At 38.7% G+C, this 27193-nt stretch overlaps 1 protein-coding gene across 3 annotated transcripts; it reads left to right on the forward strand.

Annotated features, from left to right (window-relative positions):
- The first annotated feature begins 635 nt into the window (after positions 1-635).
- BTBD1 (BTB domain containing 1) lies at positions 636-26657 on the forward strand. Of its 3 annotated transcripts, none has more exons than XM_075207918.1 (11): positions 636-711; positions 3508-3577; positions 4110-4510; positions 6163-6319; positions 9893-9931; positions 10049-10154; positions 17106-17303; positions 19039-19168; positions 21367-21454; positions 26196-26342; positions 26424-26657. In XM_075207918.1, exons 1-11 carry the CDS (start codon positions 698-700, stop codon positions 26580-26582), a joined length of 1509 nt encoding a protein of 502 aa, XP_075064019.1. In that variant the 5' UTR covers positions 636-697; the 3' UTR covers positions 26583-26657. The 3 variants fall into 3 exon arrangements, with proteins under 3 accessions (XP_075064019.1, XP_075064017.1, XP_075064018.1); XM_075207916.1 differs by having other exon boundaries at positions 637-711; positions 18976-19168; XM_075207917.1 differs by lacking the exon at positions 9893-9931 and having other exon boundaries at positions 639-711; positions 18976-19168.
- The last annotated feature ends 536 nt before the right edge of the window (positions 26658-27193 follow it).

The raw sequence follows: 27193 nt of genomic DNA on the forward strand, positions 1-27193 counted from the left end.
AAGGGAAATGGAGAACACTTGGTATGCAGCTAGTGATTGTTAATTTCTGAGACAAGCTTAATATCTCCCAATAAGCCCGAATAGAATGAGGTGATATATTATGATTATGCTGTAACCAGTTGAATGTGCTCACATTATTTATGTTCCAGTGACTTATGATATGTGAAGTGAAGAGAATGTGTATTATGACCTGGCACACATATTACCATCACCTGTATATGTGTATTACTTCATGCACCTCATTATAGTAACTATACTAAACATGCATGTGAAGGGACTCTCGCCTACTTTGACCTACAGGATCCTTAAGTTGGAGAGACTAAGCTTCCGCTGGGTGTTAGACTTAAGTGTAATATCAGGTAGGAGTCCCGAAGGACACACTACCACAACACACCCCTGCAAACAGGGATAACACTAGATATCACTCCCCCAAACACTGCTGACAAATGATAGTAAATGTGTTAAAATACACAGAGAAGACAAGTCCAGCATTAAGTTTGTCTTATGCCAGTGTGACTGTCACTTATTTAGGTGTGATAAAGCAACTACTTTTAGAAAAGAATTATGTTTGGCATCTTTACTAATTGTTTACTGTGTCTCATATTCATTTTGGAAAGCTGTGCAGGAATTGTGATGACTTAAAGCATCATCTAGCAGCAGAGTAACCTTCAAGCATGTCGCTTGACAGCCATTCCTCATGTGTCAGCAGAGGTAAGGCCATTCACAAAGAAAGTGTAATGACAGACTGCCCAAGACAACTGTCATACTAAGCTGAGGGATAGGAATAGAAACAAAAGGTTTCACACGTGGATATTGCCCATTGCAACTTTCTAAATCCTTTTGAAAAAAGGCAACATATTTATGTCACTGTGCTTTTAATATGTTTTGGTAAGCTGGCACATAGCCCTTTCAGCTACATGATCTGACGTATAACTCAAGGATTATGGTTTACCAAAAAGTTACACTAAGAAAATCATACCATACTTCTATGATTACATGGGTTCGTGGGTACCTCCCTGCTAAGAGTGGACGCTAGCTCTCTACCAGCTTAATAAAGGATGGCCTACAGCCCCGTTTTATTGAGATAGTGATTTAGATCTTAATACCAGACAATAGATTTGTGAAAACCCTGCTTGACTAGTAGTTGCTTTGTAACCCAAGTTCATAAATTAGAGTACATTGTGTTGGGCATCCAAGTCACTCAAACTGGTGAGCATAGTATGGGTTCCAATGGGACCTCATAATCCAGGATCCCCAATTTAGAGTTCATGACATAGCATCCATATAAACCAGTTGTACAGATAGTCCACCCAGTATAAACATCACATTTAAAGTCCAATCTCAAGCCACATTAGAACTACACCTTTCATTAAATTAATTAATTTTTAGTTTTCTCATTAAATACTGCTCGGCTTGGACTTATTCATGCTGTAAATGAATCATTAGTGTAAAAGGACATCAGAAGTGTCTTTATTAGATTCAGCACTTTCTGTGGTTAAAACTTTTTTTTCCTTTTTACATTTGGCAGTCCCCCTAGAAGTGTACTTTTCTTCCATTGTGCAATTGAGTGGTACATAATGTGTCTTATTAAGAATATAGAACCAGACCCGCTAACTGAGAGCTGGGGCACAATTAAAAGTAATTTTGTATAGTAAAAATGGCTATATGCCCCTCTACATTCCAAAAATGCCCCTAAAAAATGCATCCTCTCCACCCATTTATATCATTCTTATTATCACAAAAACACAAAATTAAATGTTGTCTCTGCACTGCTTAGCACCAGGGTGCTGACTTTTGATCTGCGCTCTGGTCATTTGTGACTCATAAATGAGGAGGAGGAATAACTTGCATGTTATGATGTCAACATTCAGTATACATTGTAGAGCAGTACAAAAAGACAATACAATGTATCACCAATACAGTGATTAACTTAAATTCTAAACCCCAGGGTCTGATTAAGGGTTTAGGCTGCCCTAGGCTAATACTTACATAGCAACCTTCCACGCCAGGCTAATAAGCAGTAGGTAAAAATTAATCCATCCTTAATTTAAAAATGTGTCTTTTTTTATACACACACACACACACACACACACACACACACACACACACACACACACACACACACACACACACACACACACACACACACACACACACACACACACACACACAATGGGAGTACGTCAAGTTTAAAGTCTTATCTTCTTTCATGTTTTCTTTTTGCTTTGGAGAACAGCTATTCTCTTATATTTTAAAATGACTTTCAGATTCTACATCTCCCTGTCACAAATTTGAATGCCTAAATATCCTTGCGCCCTAGGCTGCAGCCTGTTGGATATTCAGGTCCTGCTAAGCCCTTTCATTAGGTAAAACATTTCTGACACTTCTGACAGTGAGTCACTATTTAAAGTCAACCAAGCTAGCAGCTGGTTTACAAGTATCAGGGGCAAAATGTAATAAATCTTAGCTATCCCTGTCCAGCAGATTCCAACATCATAAGAATGTGAGAGGTGTTTATGCCTCCTTATAGTGTAAGCTATAGCTTATCCTAGAGGTGAGGTGTTTATGCCTCCTTATAGTGTAAGATATAGCTTATCCTAGAGGTGAGGTGTTTATGCCTCCTTATAGTGTAAGATATAGCTTATCCTTAATAGAGGTGAGCTGCAGCAACAATTCATAACACGTTTCTAAAACTAGTGATCAGGATTAAAAGGACAATGCTATCTAATTCCCTGGAAATGAAATCACTGTATGTTTATACCCTTACCTGGTATGGAGTCTGAAGTAATCTTGCAAGGTTTTGACCCTAAAAATGTATCTTGTCCACCCCTTTATATCATTCTAGTTATGGCAAATCACAAAATTAAATCTCGTTTCAGTGCGCCTACTCCATACTTTGCAAGGAATGCGTTTACTCTTCCCAAATCCTCGCATCGGCTGATGCAAACTTCTGCTGCTCTGCAAACTGCTTTGGAAAAATCTCTGCGCATCTGTGCAAATCGAAGAGTAGACTGCCATCTAAAGGGATTCTGCTCTTCACCCTGGTAGTTTGTGATTACTAAATGAGGCCCAATAAAGTGGAGAAGGAATAACTGGAATGTTAAAATATCAACCGATACAGCAGGAATTTCCTGTACAAAATACAGCACAATATATCACCAATACAGTTAATGATTTAACCATATTATTATGCAACACATTTCTGACACTTCTGACAGCAAAAAGCTATTTAAAGTCAGCCAAGCTAGCAGCTGGTTTACAAGTATCAGGGGCAAAATGTAATAAATCTTAGCCAACCCTCTCCGGCAGATTCCAACATCATAAGTATGCAAGGGGTGTTTAGTCTCCTTATAGTGTAAGATATAGATTATTCTTAATGGAGATGAGCTGCAGCAACAATTCATAACACGTATTTCTTTAGCTAGATATAGTGATCAGGCCTTGAAAATAACAATGCTTTCTGCTTCCCTGGAAATTAAATAACTGTACGCTCATACCCTTCCCTAGTATGAAGGCTAAAGTAATCTTGAAGGTTGTTCTTGCTGAGAGAGCCAAAACACACAGACAAGACAGAAGGGTAAGGACACTTCTCTGGTAGGAGCTAAAAAACAGCTATGTACAGAAAATGCATGGCATACAGTAAATATGTAACCATGTGCTGTGTTATGGATATGAATGTATGGGCTCAGCACCTAATAATTGTAATCTATTTTTGTTTATATTGATTGTATAACCCCGAAGGTTGAGATTGTCTCATGATCTGCCACAATGCCTAGATGAACAGAAATGTAACATTTTAAACAGTGATAATTTAGCATATATTTAAGCTGTATCATTACTAAAGTAACAGCTGTGTCAGCAAAAATTTCAAGGAAATTCAGGGACTATTAATTCATATTGTTTTGCATCTTAATTAATATTGTTTTGTAACTTTTTCTGCAAAGCTGTAAACTTGGGGGTAAACATATGCTTAAAGTATTGTACAACAGTATATTCACTTATAAGCGGACAGAAAACATCGAGCATGCACATCCAATTCTCCCAGTACTTTTTTTTTTTACTTCCAGTATTATTTACACATGTTTTTTTTTACACTTTTGTTGTCCTAGGACATTATGGCTAAATCGGGAAGTGGGGCTGCTCTTAGAAATGAAGATGTTTCCAATGTATCCCTTAGTGACGTGCGGAACAAGACAGAGGGAACGTCAGGGCTGCACACTGTAACACCTGCATTGCCCCAGGGACTGGACCGGGAACCTACGTATAACTGGCAGGCTACAAAAGGCTCCCTTAAAGAGAGATTTGCTTTCCTCTTCAACAACGAGCTGCTAAGTGACGTGAAATTTGTTGTGGGAAAGGGCAGGCAGGCCCAAAAGATACCATCCCACAAATTTGTCTTGGCTACAGGGAGCGCTGTGTTTGATGCAATGTTTAACGGTGGAATGGCCACCACCTCTGCAGAGATTGACTTACCGGATGTGGAGCCGGCAGCTTTCCTGGCACTCCTCAGGTACCCAATAACATTGCCAAAATTAACCATAAACCAAAACATCTTTAGTTGATAACAGTCCTTGTTTATATTGGGAAAAAGCACACCATCACCATTTAAAATGTGTTGGATGCAGCTTTATGACTACAGTCATTAGCCATGTTTCATGGGATGCTAGGACTTTTTGGACCAGCAATAGCTATGACATAGCCTGCAGCTATTCTATTCAAGTACTTGGTCACTTAATTTAAAATATCCCTGAGCCCAATATCTAGTAATCCAAATCCTCAGTAATGAGTCACAGTCTGTGTTTACTGTCCGAGACATCTGCCCAGTTCTGCAGCGTCAGTTGTCATCATGAGCTCAACAACATTCAAAACAACGTATACAGTCTGGCTGATCTAAATAGCCAATTATAAATCAATGTTGGCATCCATGTACAAACACTTATAAGATTAATACAACTAATAGATCTTTGGACGAAAAAAATTCAAGAATATACATGTGAAATTCACACTTAGCACACGTGATAAGCATATTTAGATTCCCTTTCAGCATGATTATCAACATCCTGTAACGATGACACATTTGTACAACTATTCAGTTTATTTCATGTACAGACTTCTGCATAGACTCATTTTGGCGTCTGTACACTAAAAACTAATGTGGCAAAACAACCACAGTGTACTCTCTCCCTTGCAGATTAGTCTATTTGCTATTTTTGATTTCTACCATATAAAACAAATAAATGTTATCTATATAGTACTGGTTCAGGATTATTTTACATATATATTATGATATATATATAATATTTATAAAGAAAGTTTACTGTCCATGACTTCTGTAAGCTTTTCAGGAAGTAGCCTGGTTTTACAGTACTAGTCTGCTGGGTAAGAGCAGGGCATTGCTTTACATGGCCCTGGTCCTCCACATTCACCCAATAGACCAGGATGTGCTTTGATCTAGTGCAAGTAATCATTCTACTTATCATTTGTGGTTAATTTTTATCTGTAATTTTAATCAAGTTCATTATTAGGAACCTTTACTGTCCATCTAAAACTGATAAAATCTGTTAGATATTAATGCAGACTTGCATTGTATTATTATACATCCATCTCACAGAGATTGCCTTATTGGTTCCTGTTGTACTATACTACATCTAGGATTTATACAGAATTAAGGTACCCAAACAAATGCTGGCAGTTAAGCTGAATGTTGAGATCTTTGTCAGATATGACAATGAAGTCAGGGCACCATTAGGGGGAATTGGTCATGTACAACATACACTGTCAGATGCAATCAATGTTTAACTGAATTTACTGTCCATCCTGATTTATTGATCTTCAACAGCTGTTTATCTGGTACAACTGTCTCGTTGGGTCCTTGCATGTTGCAGTTTGCAGCCAATTAGGTCTAAAATGGTCATCAATATTGCAGTATGTATGGCTCTTTTAGACAGTCTCAGCCAGTGCTTACAGATATCTGGTTGATATGACACTGTTCATTTTGACACCAACCACAGCCATGCATAAACTACTCCTTTATAATGAGAACTAATATAATAGTTATTTAACTTTTTATTACCCTATGTATGTGAAACATAGATTTCCACATTTTAAACTGTATGATACTACTCCACTTGACACAAAAAAGTCCATCTTTTTCCATGTTAGATTTCTCTACTCTGACGAAGTGCAAATTGGCCCAGAGACAGTGATGACCACTCTATACACTGCTAAAAAATATGCTGTTCCAGCTCTGGAGGCTCACTGTGTGGATTTTCTCACCAAGCATCTTAGGGCGGATAATGCATTCATGCTCCTCACTCAGGTAACTCACGTATATGATGCAAAACATTCACTAAGCCTACTGCCACCAATACAATCCCCACTCACTTTAAGCATGAGCGGAGCAACAAAGGTTCCTAAGAAAGGCAATCTAGACAATCAACTCCAATGTTGCCCCTAAATTATACTCATTATTTAACATGTGTTACAATTTTACTCACCCTGCTATCTCATCCTCCAGATACATTCATCAGTAATACCACAGACATAATGTTTGAAACTTAAGTACACTTGCTCTGTCTGTGAGAAATCCATTAAAGAACATCTTGAGGCCATTCTGCAGAACAACTACGCAGGAAAACTAAAAGTGACCCTTAAATTGCAGATCTGAACCTCCAGCCCAAATACTGAATAGACAAATTTATGTTGTGTATGTACAGACTGCTCTCTCCTTGTGACACTTTAGACTTAGACAATGCATTAGCTAAGAAATATAAACATGCATGACAATTAATTACTAATTACCATGTTTAACTTCCATTTATGCCATCCACATGTACTCTCTCTCACCTACTCTCTCCACCCTTCAATACTCAAAGCAAGAACCCGATCTTGTAATATCCTCTCTCCCGTGGGTGTCCCACTTTGCCCCTTCATATATGTCTCCTCCTGCTTATTACACTAATATAAATATAAATATATATATATATATATATATATATATATATATATATATATATATATAGATTAACCTTCTTTACCAAGAACGTTCTTGGGGGCAATTAGTGACTGCAATAAAATTAAGTTTGAGACTTGAGACTGCATAATTTGTTTTCCTTTGTTGGCTAGTCTCTTGTGGCTTCTGTGACTGATCTTGTGATTGCAAGTATCATATATCCCAACTAAGTTAGGAGGGGCAAAAATGATTTTGAGGGGACTGTTCCTCCATTCTGTGGATCAGTACTTTTGACTCGATTCTATGTCAGTTTGTAAGATGACGAGTGTCCCTTTAATGCCATATGTGCCACCAGCAGCAGGTACATGCAGCATTGAAGGGTTGTTTTTAGGGAAGAAGGAGTGGCTGGGTCCCCTGCGTAGGAGTTGTAAATGCTTCATTTTAGCATGACCAACCCATTTTTTGCATCACAGACCCCACCTGTCAAGATTTGGGACAACCAGCAGTTGGGAGGTATGCAGTATTATTGCTTATTATATATTAGTCCTTCTCCACCTCCCATACACTTTTCAAGAACAATGATACAGTAAAATTTCTCCATCTGTAAATTACAATCCACAACCTGGATTTACTCAATTTACATAATTACAATGCAATAGAATATTGTAAAAGACATGTCAATTTAAAATGTGAATTATTTATGCAAGCAGCAATCTAGCCAACAAGCACACACTATACAAAATACACTGAGTTCTGTTAAGATACAGAGGGGCATATTCAATTGATGGCGGGATCGCCGAAAATCCCGCGCTCAAAAAATATTACCGTTATTATGGTAATATCTCGCTGGATTTCAGCTCGCAGCGAAATCCAGCGAGTAAATTACCGTATTAACCGCCGTCAATTGAATATGCCCCAGAAAGTTCCACAAATATTATTCAATATTGCAACATACATGTATTAGTTGCAGATTCTTTTTCATGGCAAGCAGAGGTTGGAAATCATGGAAGTAAAAGACACAAATTAGATACAATATATGCCACTAATATAACAATTAGACCAAGAAATACAAGTGAACACACTACACATCAGCTCAGTATTTAGTTTCCTGATGATAACTGAAACTAAATAATGGTCATTGTGATTTGAGGCATGCGAGTTGCTTGTGATAAATGGATGTATAGCTTGGGAGTCAGGAGAAATGTACTAGTTTATTTCTGGACATGTTTAGTAGGAGTTTGTATTCCTGTCTGTAGCCAAGGAGGTATGTGAACTGAGTGTCATGCCTAACAGTTTATAAATAAGTAACAAGTCACATGTACCCTTATAATATACACATATATGAGATCAGGGCCACCTTAACTACTTTATGGGCCCCCGCAATGCAGTGTACCGGGCCCCTAAAAGAATATATATATATATATATATATATATATATATATAAATAGTGTGTGTGTGTAAAAAAAATATATATGTATGTAAAAAAAAACGTGATTATATATATAATCACTTTTTTTTTTTACATATATATATATATATATATATATATATATATATATATATATATATATATATATATATATATATAGGGGCCCCCTTAACTTACCTTAAGTCCGATCCTCTTCTTTTTTCCACGCCGCTGAGTCTCTTCTGCCTTCTTCCGTGCTGTGGTTGCAGTGAATGCTGGGCGTGACATCACACCCAGCATTCACTGCGATGACAGCACGGAAGAGGGGACCAGGGAGGGAGCCGGATCACCGCTGATGTGACCGCAAGGTAAGTATTAAAAAAAAACAAAAAACATTTTTTTATTTTTTATTAGGATTCGGACGTGCCCCCCTTGCCTGCAGGGCCCCCGGGCACCTGCCCATCGTGCCCAATGGAAGAGACGGCTGTATGAGATCATTTACTAACATTGCATTTAGTTGCAAAATTTGCAGTGACCCAGAGCAACCAATCAGCAATTAGCTTTTCTCTGTCTAGACAATGAAAGCAGTCAAGTAGTTTAGTGCAAATTGTGCACCTTAAGGCAATATTCATAAACAAGCCACATACTATATTTTAAATAGAACAGAATCCATTGTAAGTAGAGGTGAACAATGCTTGACATTCTAGTCATTCTGGGTTTTCTGTCTATGGAATTAGTTGCTTCACCTATAAACTGTTGCTATTGTCAAAATCAACAGAGTTGTCAGTGCCTATTTTTACCAGTGCATACTGTATACATCCAGCACATTGGAATACCTGGTTCATATTTTGAGCAACATGATAAGGAGTACCCTGGCATATATGCCACACAACCAAGAAAGCTAGAATGTGACAAAATGGTTGTTGTTTTTTTTTAAAACACACTCTAAGAACTATATAAAGGGGGGAATTCAGCACAGCATTAACCCTATTACCATTAATACCATTAACAAAAAGCCAGCGTTGTAATTATGTGCAGTAATAACGGCTCTTACCGTAATAATGGTAAGAGCCCACAGGTCACTATACTTTTGACAGTAATGCGACCAAGTGAATATGCCCCATAGACTGGCTAGGCAGCAGCTAAGACAACGTTAGGCAACACTTGCAAGCACGATAAAAAAAAGTATACGCTCAAGCTTGGCCACACCTGCATTTTTTGGAGGGTCATCTACACTATACACTATAAATACACTGTATGAATACAAACAGAAAAAAGTTGTTGTCAGATCTTATCCTTACCAGTACAAATATGTATATGTGTAGCACAATAGAAATATAAAGTATTGGTTCTTATTTTGATCAAAACATTTAAGTCTGCAAGCCAACATCAATGGTCCTCATTGTTTATGAGTTGCTACAGTCAGTTGTAGTCATGTTATTAGTGTCCACTAACAATACTGAAGGAGATTAGTAATGAAAATAATTCTGCAACAGCAACCTTAGCTAAAAAGTTGCCTTTGTTTTAAACAGAAAAACAAGTCACATGTCGAACATGAACAGCATTCCCAGGTACAAGCCATCATCACACTACAAAATAAACAGAAAACATGCGTAACTTATATCATTTGAACATATGTAGAGTATTGCTTCAGTCCCACTGTGTTCACATATTTCTTGTACTTCCAGGCTCGGCTGTTTGATGAACCTCAGCTGGCTAGTCTCTGTTTAGACACAATAGACAAGAGCACAGTAGATGCCTTAAGTGCAGACGGGTTTACTGATATAGATATTGGTAAGTTTTTCGTGTTTTTTTTTTGTTTTGTTTTTTACAAGGAGTATAAATTCTAAAATAGATGCTTATCATTTGTTTATGCCAGGGGATTTTGTATTCATCCGAGATCAAAACTTTATCTGTGAATCAGTTTTGCAACTTATCTGAATCCTGTTATTCAACGTTATAGGTCCTTAGCTAATTCTAGTATCTTGTATCAGCTCCAAATAATCAGATTCTGGTATCAAGCGCTATATGATTCTCACCTAATCCTAGTATCCTGACATCCGGTATCCATTACTGTTCAAATATCCTATTTCCTGGCCTTCTAATTCTGGTCTCCTTGTTGACTAACAACATCTTCTCATGTCAGTCTCCCCTGGTACTCATCTGGAGAACCCTGACCTATGGAATGTAAACATTGAAGCCCAAAACTCCTTGCAGGTGTACCTGGCTAAAACCTTTGCCTCGTTAGACTCCGTGCCTCCGTGGTGGGTGGAGCTAAACCGGGCAGATTGTAAAGAATCCAACTGTTCCTGTGTATTCTGTGATAGTAAGATCTGGCCAGCATGGATTTGTCCCCCAAGAACATGCTCCAATATCTTTTGGGCAGAATGAACCAGCAGGAAGCTACTCAAGTCCAGTTGGTCAATGCCTTCAAGGCCCGTCTACTCGGCTAGACGCTCTTCAAAATATTCTGGGTAAACCTCGTCCTCCTTCATCTGTAGCCGAACTTCCTGCTGCTATAGCTGCCCCATTACCTGTCTCCAGTTTGTGACTTCCTGCTCCCGCCTAGTACAACGGAGATGCTATAACCTGCTGAGGCTTTCTGAATCAATGTTCCATCCAATTTTAACTGCTTCCACATAATTTCACTACTGAGAGTGCGAATTATTATAACTCTGCTGTCAGGGCAAGCTCTAGCCTGGGTCTCCCCCTCTATGGGAACGAAACCCAAGACTGTGCCTCCCATATTGTTTCTTTTCTCAGAATACTTGAACCCTGTCGTACCTCATCTGCCACCTCCATTATCCTGCGGTTTAGTCAGGAATCACGCTTCCTTGGATCAATACGTGACCTAATTCCACACTCTTTCTTCTGAACTACAGTGGAATAATGAAGCTTTGGTAGCAGCATTTTGGCAATGGTTGTTGAATCGCATTAAGGATGAATTAACTCTCGAGAGTTAACTTCCTCCCTTGACTTCTTGATCTCTCTTTGCAAATTGGGTGTACATCAGTTTTCGTGAAAGATCTCTAGAGAAAGCCTAATAACTGGTCAGCAAATTGGTTCTAACACCACGCTTCCAAAATTCCATTTACCCTGAGGATCAGGAGAGGAGATTAAAGAATAATCTGTGTCTTTGCTGTACTAACTCTTGTCACGTCCTTGTGGCTTGCCTCAAGCGTGCAGGAAATGCCAGGTCTTAACCTGTTTGGGAGAGATCAGGTTAGATTCCTCCAAACACTCCTCTTTCTCATAGTCCAAACATCTGATCCATCTCAGTTACCTTTCATTGTCTTTCTGGGATGCAGACCACTTCAGCTTTTATCAATTCTGGAGAAGCAGGGAATTTCATCTCCTCCACTCTTGTAAACCAGTAATCCCTTCCAACCTCTCTTCCTGTGGTTTTTATCTCCATTGATGGCAGTTGTATTTCCAGTGGTAATATTCATTATCATACATCTCCTTTAACTCTTCAAGTGGGAGCTTTACACCTGGAACAGATATTTCAACAAACAATTTGAGATCTTGCCACCTCATCAGGCATGGGACTGCCCCATTGATTTTCTTCCTGGGAAAACCGCTCTGTGGGGCCATGGGCGAGTATATCATAGAAAACGGACAGCGGGAATTCATCAGACCTTCTTCTTCACCAGCCGTGTTGTAAGAAAAAAAGGACGGAACCCTTCGCCCATCCATATTGTGGCCTCAATGCTTTTACCCTTAAAAAAAAACGCTACCCTATTCCTTTTATTATCAAGTTATTTGATTGCCAAAATCTTCACTAAGCACGATCTTCTTGGCGTCTACAATTTGATTTGTAACTAAAAAGGAGATTGTAAAACAGCGTTTAATACTAGACATGGCCATTACAAGTATTTAGTGATGCTCTTTGGCATCTGTAATGCCCCAGCATTTTTCCAGGGCTTTCTTAATGAAATTTACAGATGTCTACTCCACTCCTGTGGGGCTGTCTATTTTGGATGACATCTTAACATTTTCTAAGGATCTTGTTTCTCAACCTCTTCAAGTTTCAGAACTCCTTACTCGTCTACGCAAACATCAGCTCTACTGTAAACTAGTGAAGTGTTCCTTCAAACTCACTCAAATGCCTTTTCTTGGGTATATTGTCTCTTGCTCTGGTCTACAAATGGACCAAGAAAGTTTGTGCCATTCTGCAAAGGCTTTGTCAATTACTACAGACAATGTATTCAGGGATACTCCATGCTAGCCAGTCCTAAAAAAGGGGCAGATGTTAAGAATAGGAATAGGACTGCAGCTGCGTCTGAAGCATTTATTTCCCTCAGAGTGGAATTTTCTTCACCACCTGTCCTCAAACAAACTGACACAAATATGCCTTTCTTCTTGGAAGTTGATATCTCTTCAATCGATGTAGGAGCTGTACTTTCTCAGAGATCTTCCATGGGGAAGTTGCACCCTTGCGTTTTTTTCCTGAAAATGCCCTCCTGCCGAAAGAAACGATACAATTGGAGATAAGGCCATCAAACTTGCCCTTGCTGAATGGAAATATCTTCTTGAAGATTCCCGCTTTCCTTTAACCATATTTACCAATCGTAAAAATCTTCTGTATCTCCAATCTGCTCAATGGTTGAATCTATCGCCAAGCCCGCTGGTCCCTGTCTTTTTTCTTTATTTTATCTTCATATTACCTTTGGACCGAGGAACAGGAACAAAAAAAGCTGATACTCTCTCTCAAGTGTTTGAAGACAGTCAGAATCTTGAATTGACAGAAAATCATTCTATTCTGGATCCCAAATTTCTCCTCTCTACCTCTGTGAATCCCACTATGACTCCTCTTCCCAGCAAGACCTTTGTTCCTCCCAAATTTCGGAAGAAACTTCTACAATGACCGCATTCTTCTCACTTCTCTGGGCATGCTGGTTCTCAAAAAACTCTGGAGTTCATATCAAGAAATTTCTGGTGGCCAACCTTCCATCAGGATGTAAAGGAATTCTTTTCTGACTCTGTAACCTGTTCTCAATACAAGATCCCTAGTCAAGCACCCTTCGGTCCTCTTCTTCTTCTGCCCATTCCTATGAGACCATGGATCCACATTGCCATGGAATTCATCACTGATCTGCCTCAGCGTAAAATAATGTAACACAATCTGGGTAGTTGTGGATCATTTCTCTAAAATGGCCCATTTAATCCCACAAATTGGTTTACGTTCTGCCTCGACCCTTGCTAAAAGCTTCGTCAAAGAATTTCCATCTACATGGATACCCTCAGGAGATCATTTAAGACAGTGGAGTTCACTTTGTAGAGGTCTTAATATCAAGAAACGAAGTACTACTCCAGCACTATAAAATGGAGACAAAGGGCTATATTTAGTAAGCTGCGGGTTTGAAAAAGTGGGGATGTTGCCTATAGCAACCAATCAGATTCTAGCTTCCATTTACATAGTACCTTCTACAAAATGATAGCTAGAATCTGATTGGTTGCTATAGGCAACATCCCCACTTTTTCAAACCCGCAGCTTAGTAAATCTAGCCCAAAGTCTTTCTTGCAATGAGAAACATACATTTAAGAGTTCCATGTATGAAATTTGTGCCCAAGTGCATTGGACCCTTAAATTCTTTAAGCAATCAAACCAGTGGTATTCAATTTGAAGTTCACTTCACATCTCCAGTACCTTCCATATTTCTTTATATAAACCGCTCATTATCAATCTTTTTTCTTCTATGTCTCCTCTCCATCTATAATCAACATTTAGCATGAGGATGAATGTATAGTTAAACATATAATCGATTCCAGACATTTGAGTGAAGATTCAGTACTTGGTGGATTGGAAGGGTTTTGGCCCTGAAGAACGAGCGTGGGTTGACTCCTCTAATGTTCACGCTCCTACTCTTTTGAAGTAATGCCAAGTTAAATTTACCAACAAAACCTTTGTAGGATGTTCAGTGCACACCCTTAAGAGGGGGGGGGGGGACAGTCATACGCAGGACCCTCTGGCTGACTTACCTGGGTCCGGTGCACAGGCCTGGCCTCCTCCTCCATCGGGCTCCCCTTCAGTAGCTCCAACGCTCCATGATCCAATGGCAGTCACCATCTTGGTTTTTTTTGTAATTTTATTTTTATATAATCTTACATGTTTAGCCATTGCCAGATTATTTGTCACTCATCTGCCTGACTATTTAAGGCACCTGTTCTGGCAATATGGTGCCAGATTTTCAAGTCCAGTTAGCCTGTTAGCTGCTGGATTGTTTGGCTCCTGTATGTTGTGTTTCCCTTGTGAATCCTGATGCAGCTAATCCAGGTATCCTGTATCCGTTCTTATTTAGCAGATCCCTGTATCCAGAGATTTATGCTTATCAGCTAATCCTGCTATCCTTGTATTCGTTATTCTTCAAATATCCTGTTTCCTGGCCTTACAATTCTATTCTCTCCTTGTCTACTAACAACATCTTCTCCTGTCAGTCTCTCCTGGTACCCATCTGGAGAATCATGACCTGTGGGGTGTAAGCAGCAAAGCCCAAACCTTCTTGTGGGGATCCCTGGCGAAAACCTTTGCATTATACTCCGCGCCTCCATGGTGGGTGGAGCTAAACCAGACAAATTGCAAAGAATCCAACTGTTCCTGTATATTCAGTGATAATTTATACCCATGCCAGAGAGCTAGCCAAGGCAGAGGAAAGTGCAAAAGTCAAGAAGTACATTACCCACTTATGCATCCCATGCCAGGGAGTTACACAAGTATAGTTTAAAAAAAATTATATAATGGATTAAAAATGTAACAAAAAAAATTCCTTTTCCTAAGGTGTAATCATACAACACCAATTGAAACATTTAGGGCTAGATTTACTAAGCTGCGGGTTTGAAAAAGTGGGGATGTTGCCTATAGCAACCAATCAGATTATAGGTTTCATTTATTTAGAACCTTCTACCAAATGACAGCTAGAATCTGATTGGTTGCTATAGGCAACATCCCCACTTTTTCAAACCCGCAGCTTAGTAAATCTAGCCCTTAGTCTCAGCAAACAATACAGCATATTCTCCTTCTGTGTTGTTAGTAGAGATGTTCACTGACCCCCATCAAGTCATTTGCAGTCAATTTTGACCACCTCACAGGGCACAATATTATTTTCATACACTTTCAAACAAAGACTGCAGCAACCTGGTTGGATGCTAAGCGACAGAGCAATGACTCAAATACACGTCAGTTCCTAGCAAATCTAGGAAACTTTGCCACACAGCAGTGTCAGTAAAGAAAAGTTGTGCAATTAGCAATGAAGCAATGGAGCTCTCCTCTTGGTGTTTTACCTATATAACAAAGTACAATGTGACTGCAGATTTAGAAGACCAAGCCTGCCAGACCTATTATTTCTATTTCAGCAATGACAATTAGCAATGGAGCTCTCCTCTTTTTATGTTACCTATATAATACAGTACAATGTGACTGCAGATTTAGAAGACCAAGCCTGCCAGACCTATTATTTCTATTTCAGCAATGACAATTAGCAATGGAGCTCTCCTGAATGTAACTGGAGACTTTGAAGAACACTACTACCCCTCCTCTTTCTATTCTACCTATGACGCTGCCCAACCACACTACAGACTGCAAAGAACTGTGCTACCCCTTATGTGTCCCTCTGTGAAATGGCGCTGGATCGCCGTGGAGGGCGGTACTTATAGAATCCAAAGCTTGCGAGATCCGACGACGTAACAATGACATTTTGCCTCGTTTTCAATTCCGAGTGCGTGCAAGAGTACCGATCCAGCTTGGCTCGGTACTCAGATCTGCTAAGTTCGTGTGTGTTCGGTTCTCGGGGAACCAAGCCTGAGCATCTCTAGTTGTTAGTTAACTTTTTCAAATCTTTTGTCTGTTGTAAATACTATGCTTGATGGTTAAAACAATTTTATAAAATGTTAAATAAACTTTACTGAAAAAAAAAGCTGTAAAACATAATTGATGTAGTAAAGAAAACTTCACCAGAAATCAGAATTCCTTGTTTAATCCTTTAGATATTTACAAAATATTTTTTTAAATTACTTGTGCTTTGAATTAATACTTACTATATGACATATGTCACTTTTGTCTCTCTCCTGCAAGCCTCCATCAAAGGATATTGTGTAAACCCACAATAATGTGTCTCTTTGAATTTTGCACAATAGAACAATAGATCCAAAAAGTCTTGATTGGCCTTGACATTGGCATCTATAGCAGAGAATGGAGGGATGTGTTCTGTTTAGCTTTAATCTGAAATATAAGCTGTCCACCAATTCAGAATTCAAATCACTATTTCACTACAAAATTGTAAGGACATTTTAAATGAAGAGGTCAGATTTACCTAAGGAGGTGCTTATATCATCTTTAGGTGTACATGGCTAAGCATGGGGATACAGACCTGTTACACCTTTGCCAAGGGTAATACAATACTTTGTGGTTTGTATAGAAACTATAATTAGCATATAGTATTATAATAATTGTATCTGTGTCTTTAGAAGTGTACAGTGACTTCTCTTTAGGGGCAGCACCCTCCTTGTTCTTTTGGGTGCATATTTTGTGTTGGTTCGATGAGAGATAATTCAGTTGTTAATATTCATTTTTTTAGCAACCTACTTTCCCTTACTCTTTTTTTTTGGTTTATTATGATAATTTATTTTGAATGTTAGAGTACTGCTTATGGTATCAATATATTCATGTTGTCAGAGCAACTATCTGCATTCTCACCAATGTATGTTCTAGAAACTTGTATTCAATAGCTGGTTTTAAATTCTCTTTAGATACACTGCATGCAGTTCTGGAAAGAGATACACTGAGCATTCGGGAGAGTTGTCTCTTTGGAGCTGCAGTACGCTGGGCTGAAGCAGAGTGTCAAAGACAAAAGATTCCAAATAATACAGAGAACAAGGTGAAGGTTCTTGGAAAATCCATGTCATTGATCCGCTTCCCATTGATGACAGTTGAAGAGTTCGCTGCTGGTAACTTTACAACATGCATTTCATTTTAGCAGAGACGATTTTCCCTTATCAGCTTATGCAAATGCCATATAAACAGAATGTTAAGGGTTATGTTGGGAAATAGTGTGCTACTCTGCTGTTTCTTTATTTTGATAATCATTAGAGAATATCCCCCGCACAAGAATTTTTTTCTTTTTCTCTTATAATATTTTACACACAAGGGCAGTACAAAAATTGAGATCGTTGCTATTAGGTGCTACTTTTAGTAGTAATATATCACAATAGAATAAAAAAAGAAAGAAAAGCAATACTATTTCCAGTGAAGGCTCACTAAAGACGCAAATATTTAGTCCAATACTGGGAAATTATTGTTAATTGTGTTAATAACACAATATAAAGATTTATTCATTTAGATGACCTGTGCAGTTTTTGATCATGTTTGATGGTTAATTAGGGATTCTCATTGTGATTATCGTGGATAGGGAGATACATAAATATAGGTGATTCTACCACCACTACACTCTCATATGTACTCCCATCACATTTACCTGTCCCAGACTCCAACATTTTAATATTTTGCTTTTTAATTATTAAATTCTTTTTTAATGCATATCAATAAAAAAAATTTGGTTTTATGAGTTATGTTTATGTATTATCCATCTTCAACAATCCCCTCAATGATATGGAATAATTTCCCAGTATTGGACTAAATATTTGCATCTTTATTGTGCCTTCATTGGAAGTAGTACTGCTTTTCTTTCTTTTTTATTCTTTATTTTGATGTCTACTGTCCATAATGTTGGCAAGCATGGATATCATACCTATAAGAAGGCCCGCCAGCTATTACTAGGATTATGCAAAACCGCCATTCCAGGATAAGCAAATCGACTTTTAGACAAAATTAGAATCAATCAAATCACCAGAACTCTAATTTAATTAAATTACATTTTAATTGTTTTCCCAACTTAAAGAAACAACTTGCATTAGTTATAAAGTTTCCTTTGATTTTCAATGTAGCTGCACTAGCACCTAGTAAAATATTTCACTAATGTCCCGGCTTCCCCCTAGCTGGAGCTCTGGTGATTTTCAACTGGGGCTGTGAGAGGAACAGAGAAACTTCGGAACAAAACAGCTGCATGTATCAGCTCCTGAGGATTCAAACTAGCAGTAGGCGGCATGATAGTAAAATATTTTCATAGGTTGCAGTGCTGCTTTAAAGTAATGGCTGTCCCACATCTATTTGACTAAATATCACAGTATATGACAACTGTCAACTTCCAGAGCTAAGGGTAACCCAAATCATATACGTGAAAGGGATGGCAGATTTTAGAATGCCAAATTCCTACTTTCATACAGAAGCCAAGGTATCTTCCAGGTAAAGTAGATAACCCAAAGACATCATCACCAGGGTTCCGCTGCAGGAGAGAGGGTGTGTTTTAGAAACACCAGAGTAGCTTTCCCAAAATGTCTCATTAGATACATATTTGAAGTCTACCATATTGTTACCATGGCATGCGCCAACTCTTGGGAAACAAGCTACAAATTTATCATTAGCAAATCAATTTCTATGGCAATATGGCTGCATTAATATTTTCACTTTTCACAACCAGTGTCACCAGGAAAAACATGGCTGATAAGCAGTTCAAAAACAATAAACTAGAGACATTCCTATATTTTGTTTTTGTCATGGCAGGTCCTGCCCAGTCTGGAATTTTGTCAGATCGGGAAGTGGTAAACCTCTTTCTGCATTTTACAGTAAACCCTAAACCTCGTGTAGACTATATTGACCGACCACGGTGCTGCCTCAGGGGAAAAGAATGCAGCATCACCAGGTTCCAGCATGTGGAGAGTCGCTGGGGCTACAGTGGAACAAGTGACAGGGTCAGGTGATGACACAGACCATTACAATTCCTTAGATGTCTAACACAATCATAACTACATGCCCTATTATTAAAAATAAGGCATAACGATGGGTCAGCAAAATATACTGACATGAGTTGTTCTCCCCAGGGAACCTGTGTTGAAAGTGTACTATCTTGTGGGCTAAAAAACTATTCAGTCTATCAATTCCCTAGGAACTAGTGGCACCATTGAGGCATGAGGCACTGCATATTAGCATTTATTAACATAAAATGTGGTAAATATGAGCTGTCATACTCACGAACACTAGATATTTATGTATTTATACACACACATCTCATGGCCAAACGTGAAGATGCATAAAATCATGCAATCTCCATAGTCAAACATTAGCAATACAATGGGTCATACTGAAGAGCTCAGTGACTTTCAACTTGCCACTGTCATAGGATGCCACCTTTCCAACAAGTCATTTTGTCACATTTCTGCCTTGCTACAGCTGCCCCAGTCCACTATTAATTTCTGTTATTGTGAAGTGGAAACATCTAGGAGCAACAGCTCAGCTGCGAACCAGAATGCCACTCAAGCTCACAGAATGGGCGTGCCGAGTGCTGAAACATGTAAAATTAAGCTATCCTCAGTTGCAACACTCTACATGGTTCTAAACTGCCTCTGGAAGCAATGTCAGCAGAACTGTTTTTCGGCATCTTCATCCTCATGTACTGGATTTCCATGGCCGAGCAACAACACACAAGCCTCAGAACTCCCATTTGCAATTCCAAACTTCTACTGGGGTGGTGAAAAGCACGAGATCCATCAATAAATGGTTTGGTGTGGAAGAACTTGGCTGGCCTGCACCTGGCCTCAACTCCATTGAACACCTTTGAGATGAATTGAAACGCAAATTGAGAGCTAGTGCTCATCTCACAACATCAGTTCCAGACCTCGCTAATGCTACTGTGGCTGAATGGATGTGAATCCCAGCAACCTTGTTCAAAAGCCTTCCCAGAAGAGTGGGGTATATTATATCAGTAAAGAAGGGACCAATTTCATATTAATGCTCATAGTTTTGGAATGAGATATTCAACAAGCTCATATGAATGTGATGTTTTGAAGCCACGAGGCACAGTGATATTGAAATATACCTGCATCTGGGGATAACACATATTGATGCGCTTGATTCAGCTGGCAATCTGCAGATCAAGGCTGCATACAGAGTTACACACTTGTATAGTAGTGCACCCAGGTTAAAGGCGCGCGCGCGTGCGTGTGCGTGTGTGTGTATATGTATATGTATATGTATATATATATATCTATACACACACACACAGGGACTGTGTGTGTGTGGAGAGCAAGGCATAAAAAAGGAGGACCTTTGCACCTGGGCAAAACCATGTTGCATTGGAGGGGGAGGTACATTTAAAATGTGGGGACAGATTTATAGTTGGGGTAGAGCATGTCCTAGATTAACTTTGAATTTCAGGGGGGTAAAAATAAAGCAATCAAGTATTTGTGTGCTAGATGACAAAACAGACAGTCTTTAACTTATGTGCAAAATAATAAACTAATTGGCACCCATTGCATTGTAACATGGTTTGTCCCGGAGAACATTTACTCCTTTTTTGCCTCACTTTCCTTAATGCCTCAGGCCCATAGTGTGGAGTACTAGAGTACTGTTTCCCAATGTTATATTGTTCCATTGGATCCTATGAATAATAGCTGATGTGCCCGAGTGTGTTAGTAGATGTTAATTTGCGTTGCCTCATACCTCACTGATGTCAGTAGTTTCTTGGGAATTCATTATCCGGAATACTTGGTGCTTCCCATGCTTTGGAGTACCATGCCTACAATATGGTGACTTTGCACTGCCCCTGGCAATTCCCTTATAATTAAACATGTAGAAGTTTCTTCCTAGTAACTTTTTTGGTTATATACACAGATCATGGGGTAAATGTATTACCTTCCCTTTACAAGGCAGCGCCGCTTTAAATTTAAATGCCGAAGACGCCGAACTCGCGGGTGTTGAAGATCCCGGAGCTTAATACATTTACCCCCATGTCTTTTTATAAGACCATATCCCCCGAATAGCAACAATAGCTGTTGTTTTTTATTTTGGCACATTCTGGACAAAGTTTATGAATAACAGATCCTACATATGTCTATGCATGTATACATACATTTATATCTATACTCTTATGTTTATATGAGCCTTTCTCTCCTCCAGATTTACAGTTAGTAGAAGTATATCTATAGTTGGTTTTGGACTTTATGGCTCTATACATGGACCCACAGATTACCAGGTCAATATACAGGTACATAATATTTTCTCAATCTATGTATATAGTTGTGTATTTGTGTCATAGAAATATGTTCCAATGCTGCACCATTTGTGTTTTTTTAATTGCTAGGCAAATAGATGTACAGAGAATGTTATGAAGATATACATGGTTATAAGGGATGGGGAGGGGTGCGTCAGTGAAGTAGGTTGCATGGTTTTTTTAAGTGATTGTATAGGGTTTGTCATCCCCAAAAAAAGACATTGGTGTCATTAAAACATCCAATCAATACTTGTGTAAATCACTATATGTCAAAAACAAAAGTGGATTGCAATAATTACCCTTTCATTACTTCACAAGGAACTGACATTGGCAGAGGCTCTGCTTCCTCTTAGAGTGGACCACCTAAACATTAAACTGAGACATGAATTGGCATCATAGCTTTTTTTTTTGTTTTTTTTACAGTTGCCATCTGCTACAAAACTTTTTTTTCATACTCAGAGTCAGTGCCAGATGACATTGTTATAAAGTATTTGAGAGAGTTTGTCCCACGCTACTGTTGGCAACATGCACAAACCACTTCTAAACCCCCATACAGTCACATTCTGAGGAGTCCATGTTATTATTGGTTTAAGAAACTTGCATTTACTACTCAGCAGAGGTACACAGACTGGTTCAAATCATAAATGCATTGCAGGAAGTGGGGACAGTGTTCAAATAAGAGGCTAGTTAGTAGCAAAGGGTAAGTTGGCACTAGAGAAAGCAAAGGGGGAGGTGTCACTAGAGAAGGAGGATCACCGAATTTCAGGTGATGAACACTATAAGGTGAAGTTTAGGGTACTAGGTTTAAATAGCATATAGCTGTTATTTGGGCTGAACGAACAGCCCTAAATGATAGGCTCAGTTTAAGCTAATAACACATCTCATTATAGGGACTGTCACCTTAAATATTTTCTATCCTTGTTAGTGCCTATTACAGAATACATACTAGCCATAGTTTATGACCAAAATCAGTGGCTGTATCCTCTATTTCTTTGCCTGCTTTCGGACATATTTTTGATCTTTTCTGACAAGGTCACAACCCCACTAACATCCCAGACTATGTCACACCTATCCCATGCCAGTAGTAGGGATGTGCACCGGCCACTTTTGGTGTCTCGTGTTTTGTGTTTTGGATTCGGATTTGCTTGAGGTTTTGGGTTCGGATTTGTTTCGCAAAACTCCTGACGAAAGGTTTTGGTTCGGATTTAAGGTTTTGGATTCGGATTTATTTTGAAAAAAACATAAAAAGTGTTAAAATCAAGTTTTTTTGGTTTATTTTCACTCCTACGCTATTATTAACCTCAATAACATTCAATAACAATCATTTCCACTAATTCCCAGTCTATTCTGAACACCTCACACCTCACAATATTGTTTTTAGTCCAAAACGTTTCACCGAGGTAGCTTTCTGGACTGCATAGTACACAATTTGGTACCGGGGCCACAATACCTCCGCCTTCAAATGGTCTGAATTCCACTGCACAGCTGCCTGCTCCTACATCCTCTGCAGCATATACAGGGTGTAGTTCGAGCGTGTCAATACCTCTTGTTTTTGACGATGACAGGTCATTTTCATTCATTTATGATTTGGCAGCAACAGTCAACGTTGTTTAATATCTGATACGCCTCTATCTGGACTGCATAGTGAAGTGGCCCCGGTACCACAATACCTCCTCCAACTTTCAAGTGTAGTGTTTATAATTTATAAAAACTACAGTAGTTATAGCACGTCAATAACTCTTGTTTTAGACGACCATGGTACAGAGCATTCATCATTGAGATCCCATCAAGTATGTGAAAGACAGACAGCGTCGAAGTGTTATTTGTTGACTTTGTTAACCAAAAAATTGTCCCTGTTGCAAATATTCATGCAATAAAGAGTGACTTTTTCATATAAAGGCTCAAGCTTTCAAGTGTAGTGTTTATAAGTTATAAACACTACAGTAGTTCAAGCACGTCAATACCTCTTGTTTTTGATTATGACAGGGCATTTTACTTTTGGTTTAATTTGTTGAATTTGTTTTAATTTTGTTTTACTTTGTGCTCATGGCAAACGACTGTTGAATGGTCACATAATGGCAAAAAAAGAGTTGCAAGATGGAATTGTCCTTGGGCCCTCCCACCCACCCTTATGTTGTTGAAATAGGACATGCACACTTTAACAAACCAATCATTTCAGCGACAGGGCCTATCAAACAACTGTGGCTGAAATTATTGGTTTGTTTGGGCCCCCACACCAAAAAAGCTATTCATCTCTCCCTGTACAAACTAAACAGGCTCTACTGAGGCAAAATGTCGTCCTCATCCTCAACCTCTCCCCCTACAGTGTGTACTTCCTCCTCCTCACACATTATCAATTCGTCCTCGCTGGACTCCACGACCACAGGTCCCTCTGTACTATCTGGAGGGCAGTGCTGTACTTGATTGAGGAATTGATAATTCATTTTTATGAACATCATTTTTTCAACGTTCTGAGGAAGCAACCTCCTTCGCCGCTCACTGACCAGGTTCCCCGCTGCACTAAAAACTCTTTCCAAATACACACTGGAGGGGGGTCAACTCAGGTAAAATAGAGCCAGTTTGTACAGGGGCTTCCAAACTGCCTTTTTTTCCTGCCAGTAACATAGCAGTACCACTGGATTTATACTGCTGAATCAGTGAACTTTGTAATATTGCAGTACCAATGGACTTATACTGCTGAATCAGTGAACTTTGTAATATTGCAGTATCACTGGACTTTTACTGCAGAATCAGTGAACTTTGTAATATTGCAGTACCACTGGACTTATACTGCAGAATCAGTGAACTTTGTAATATAGCAGTACCACTGGACTTATACTGCTGAATCAGTGAACTTTGTAATATAGCAGTACCAATGGACTTATACTGCAGAATGAGTGAACTTTGTAATATTGCAGTACCACTGGACCTATACTGCAGAATGAGTGAACTTTGTAATATTGCAGTACCACTGGACTTATACTGCAGAATGAGTGAACTTTGTAATATTGCAGTACCAATGGACTTATACTGCAGAATGAGTGAACTTTGTAATATAGCAGTACCAATGGACTTATACTGCTGAATCAGTGAACTTTGTAATATAGCAGTACCAATGGACTTATACTGCAGGATTGTTTTAGGATATTTTTTTTTTTTTTATAATTACTTTTTTTGTTATTTTTTTTATAACTTTTTTTGAAATTTTTTATAATTTGGGAATAATGGGGAAATAACAATGCCCTTAGAAGGACAGAGCACAGGACACAGCACCACTGGACTGAACAGGACACAGCACAGGACCCAGCAGCACCACTGAACTCAGAAGGACAGAGCACAGGACACAGCACCACTGGACTGAACAGGACACAGCACAGGACCCAGCAGCACCACTGAACTCAGAAGGACAGAGCACAGGACACAGCACCACTGGACTGAGCAGAACACAGAGCACAGCACAGCACAGCACAGCACAGAACTGAACAGCACGAGATATAGCAGGACAGAGGACCACCTAACACACCCTCCCTCCCTCTACCCTGATCAATGCCCGAGTGAAGATGGCGGCGATCTGAGTATCGCGAGATCCGACAGCGGGATTATGACTCAGAGCCTCGCTTTCAGTTTTGCAATTGGCGGGAATACCCGGATCTGTCTCGGATCCGGCTCGGATCCGCAACGTTCAGGTGGGCTCAGATTTCAGAAATCCAAGTGCGCTCATCTCTAGCCAGTAGATCACACCAAACACCAAACTTGTAGCAGAAATATAACAGCACAATAACACTGTCAGCGGACCTCTGAGAGGAGATAATAGGATTCTTGGTTTGAGGAATCAAACAGTTGTAGTGTACTAAATGGTTTGTTTTGCAAGCAGACTGGTAGCACCATTGTAGAAACTAAGCAGCATTTTATAACAAGAGTATTTGTATACATCATTCAATTAATATTTATATTAGACAAGTACTAAAGGTAAAAAAATAAAAACTATATAGGGTTAATGTCTCTACCTTTACAAAGTTAAATAATAGTTTGTCTTGTCATTTTGTTCATTGTCTCTCTTTAATATTCCTTCAACTTTCTTACAAGTTGTGTGTTTTTTTTTAAGTAAAATAATTTAAAAAGCATTAAAGCTTTACTTAATCAAGTAAGGAAGCAGGGTTGACAATTCTCTATTGTCAACCCTGCTTCCTTTCTATTTAATCATAAATCATTAATCCATGGTGACATGACTTTAAGTTATTAGATGCCCCTGTGTTTGTCTAAATATAAATGACATAAATAAACCAGCCAGTGAGATTACATAATACAGATTTCCAACAAGTCAATGTTGGCTATAACATGATGAATCCAATATCCAAGTTTTGTGTGCGTCAATCATGTCAGGTTTTAGGTCGTTGGTGGATCCTTTGGTAACTTCTAAGGCCAATTCAAGCCTGCTGCTGAACAACATAAGTTCAATGCTATACAAGTCTACAAATATAAATATATAGTGAAGAGTTAAATTTCTTTGAACAAAGTAGTTTTAATTGTACTCCCATGAAAAATAGGAAATCTGAAATGTTTTATGAGAACTTAAAGGCGTTTTTTGGACTTGAGAACATTTAATAATAATTCCGCAGAACATTTCTGCCACTTCATAAGACCTTAATAGTGAGCACTTAACGCTAAATTACAGTCGCATCAAGTAAATTCTTGCTTTCACTTCATAGCAGTCATGTTTTGTACATCATTGCAGATCATTGAATATGAAAAGAATCAAACAGTGGGACAGAATGATACTGGATTTAGCTGTGATGGAACACCTAACATATTTCGTGTTATGTTCAAGGAGCCTATAGAGATTTTGCCAAATGTCTGCTACACAGCATGTGCCACACTGAAGGTGAGCAAGTATACTTACAGGAGTTCAGGGTATTTGTACCTCTTTACTTGTATATCATTTCCTGCTTTGCTTTTTATAAAGGGACCCGATTCTCATTACGGCACTAAGGGACTAAAGAAGGTGATTCATGAACTTCCAACATCCAGCCAGACGTGCTTTTATTTCTTCAGTTCTCCTGGTAACAACAACGGCACTTCAGTGGAAGATGGGCAGATACCAGAGATAATATTCTATTCATGACATTTCTTTAATATGGCATCTAAACCATAAACCTTTCATATTTTGTTGATATATTAAATACATATTTTATTTTTATCAGAGTCATTTTTTAATGTTGCTTTGTATTACCATGCTAAACTCACAAGTCATGAGGCTTAATAGGAACAGTTCAGCTAAAATACAACTTGAATGTCCACTTAAAGAGGTTAGATTTATTTGACATTATTATATAACAATACAAGTGTACATATCCACTGATATTTTTTAAATGCAGTTTACATGTTTGACATTAGAAATTATTGTTTCTGCAGTTACCATACCTATTATTGTTTATACTTGTGTTAATGTTGCATTGTGGAAATGTTTTTCAGAGAACTTGTTCCATTTCTGTGTGTTTCCACACACTGTAAAGCATAACAGTAGTAGTAACAATGGGCCGGATTCATTAAAGAAAGGTAAATAAAAAATTGAGTAAGTAGTCTCCTGGACAAAACCATGTTAAGCTGGGTACACACTACAGGGTTTTTGTCCAATAATCGGCTCAACCAGCAGATATACGACCCCTCGTTCGAAAGTCGGGTCAGTGTGTGTAGTGACACAATGGTCAAAAGTCTGCCCAAATGGACGATTGT

The sequence above is a fragment of the Mixophyes fleayi genome, chromosome 4 (genome assembly GCF_038048845.1).
Source record: "Mixophyes fleayi isolate aMixFle1 chromosome 4, aMixFle1.hap1, whole genome shotgun sequence".
NCBI lineage: Eukaryota > Metazoa > Chordata > Amphibia > Anura > Limnodynastidae > Mixophyes > Mixophyes fleayi.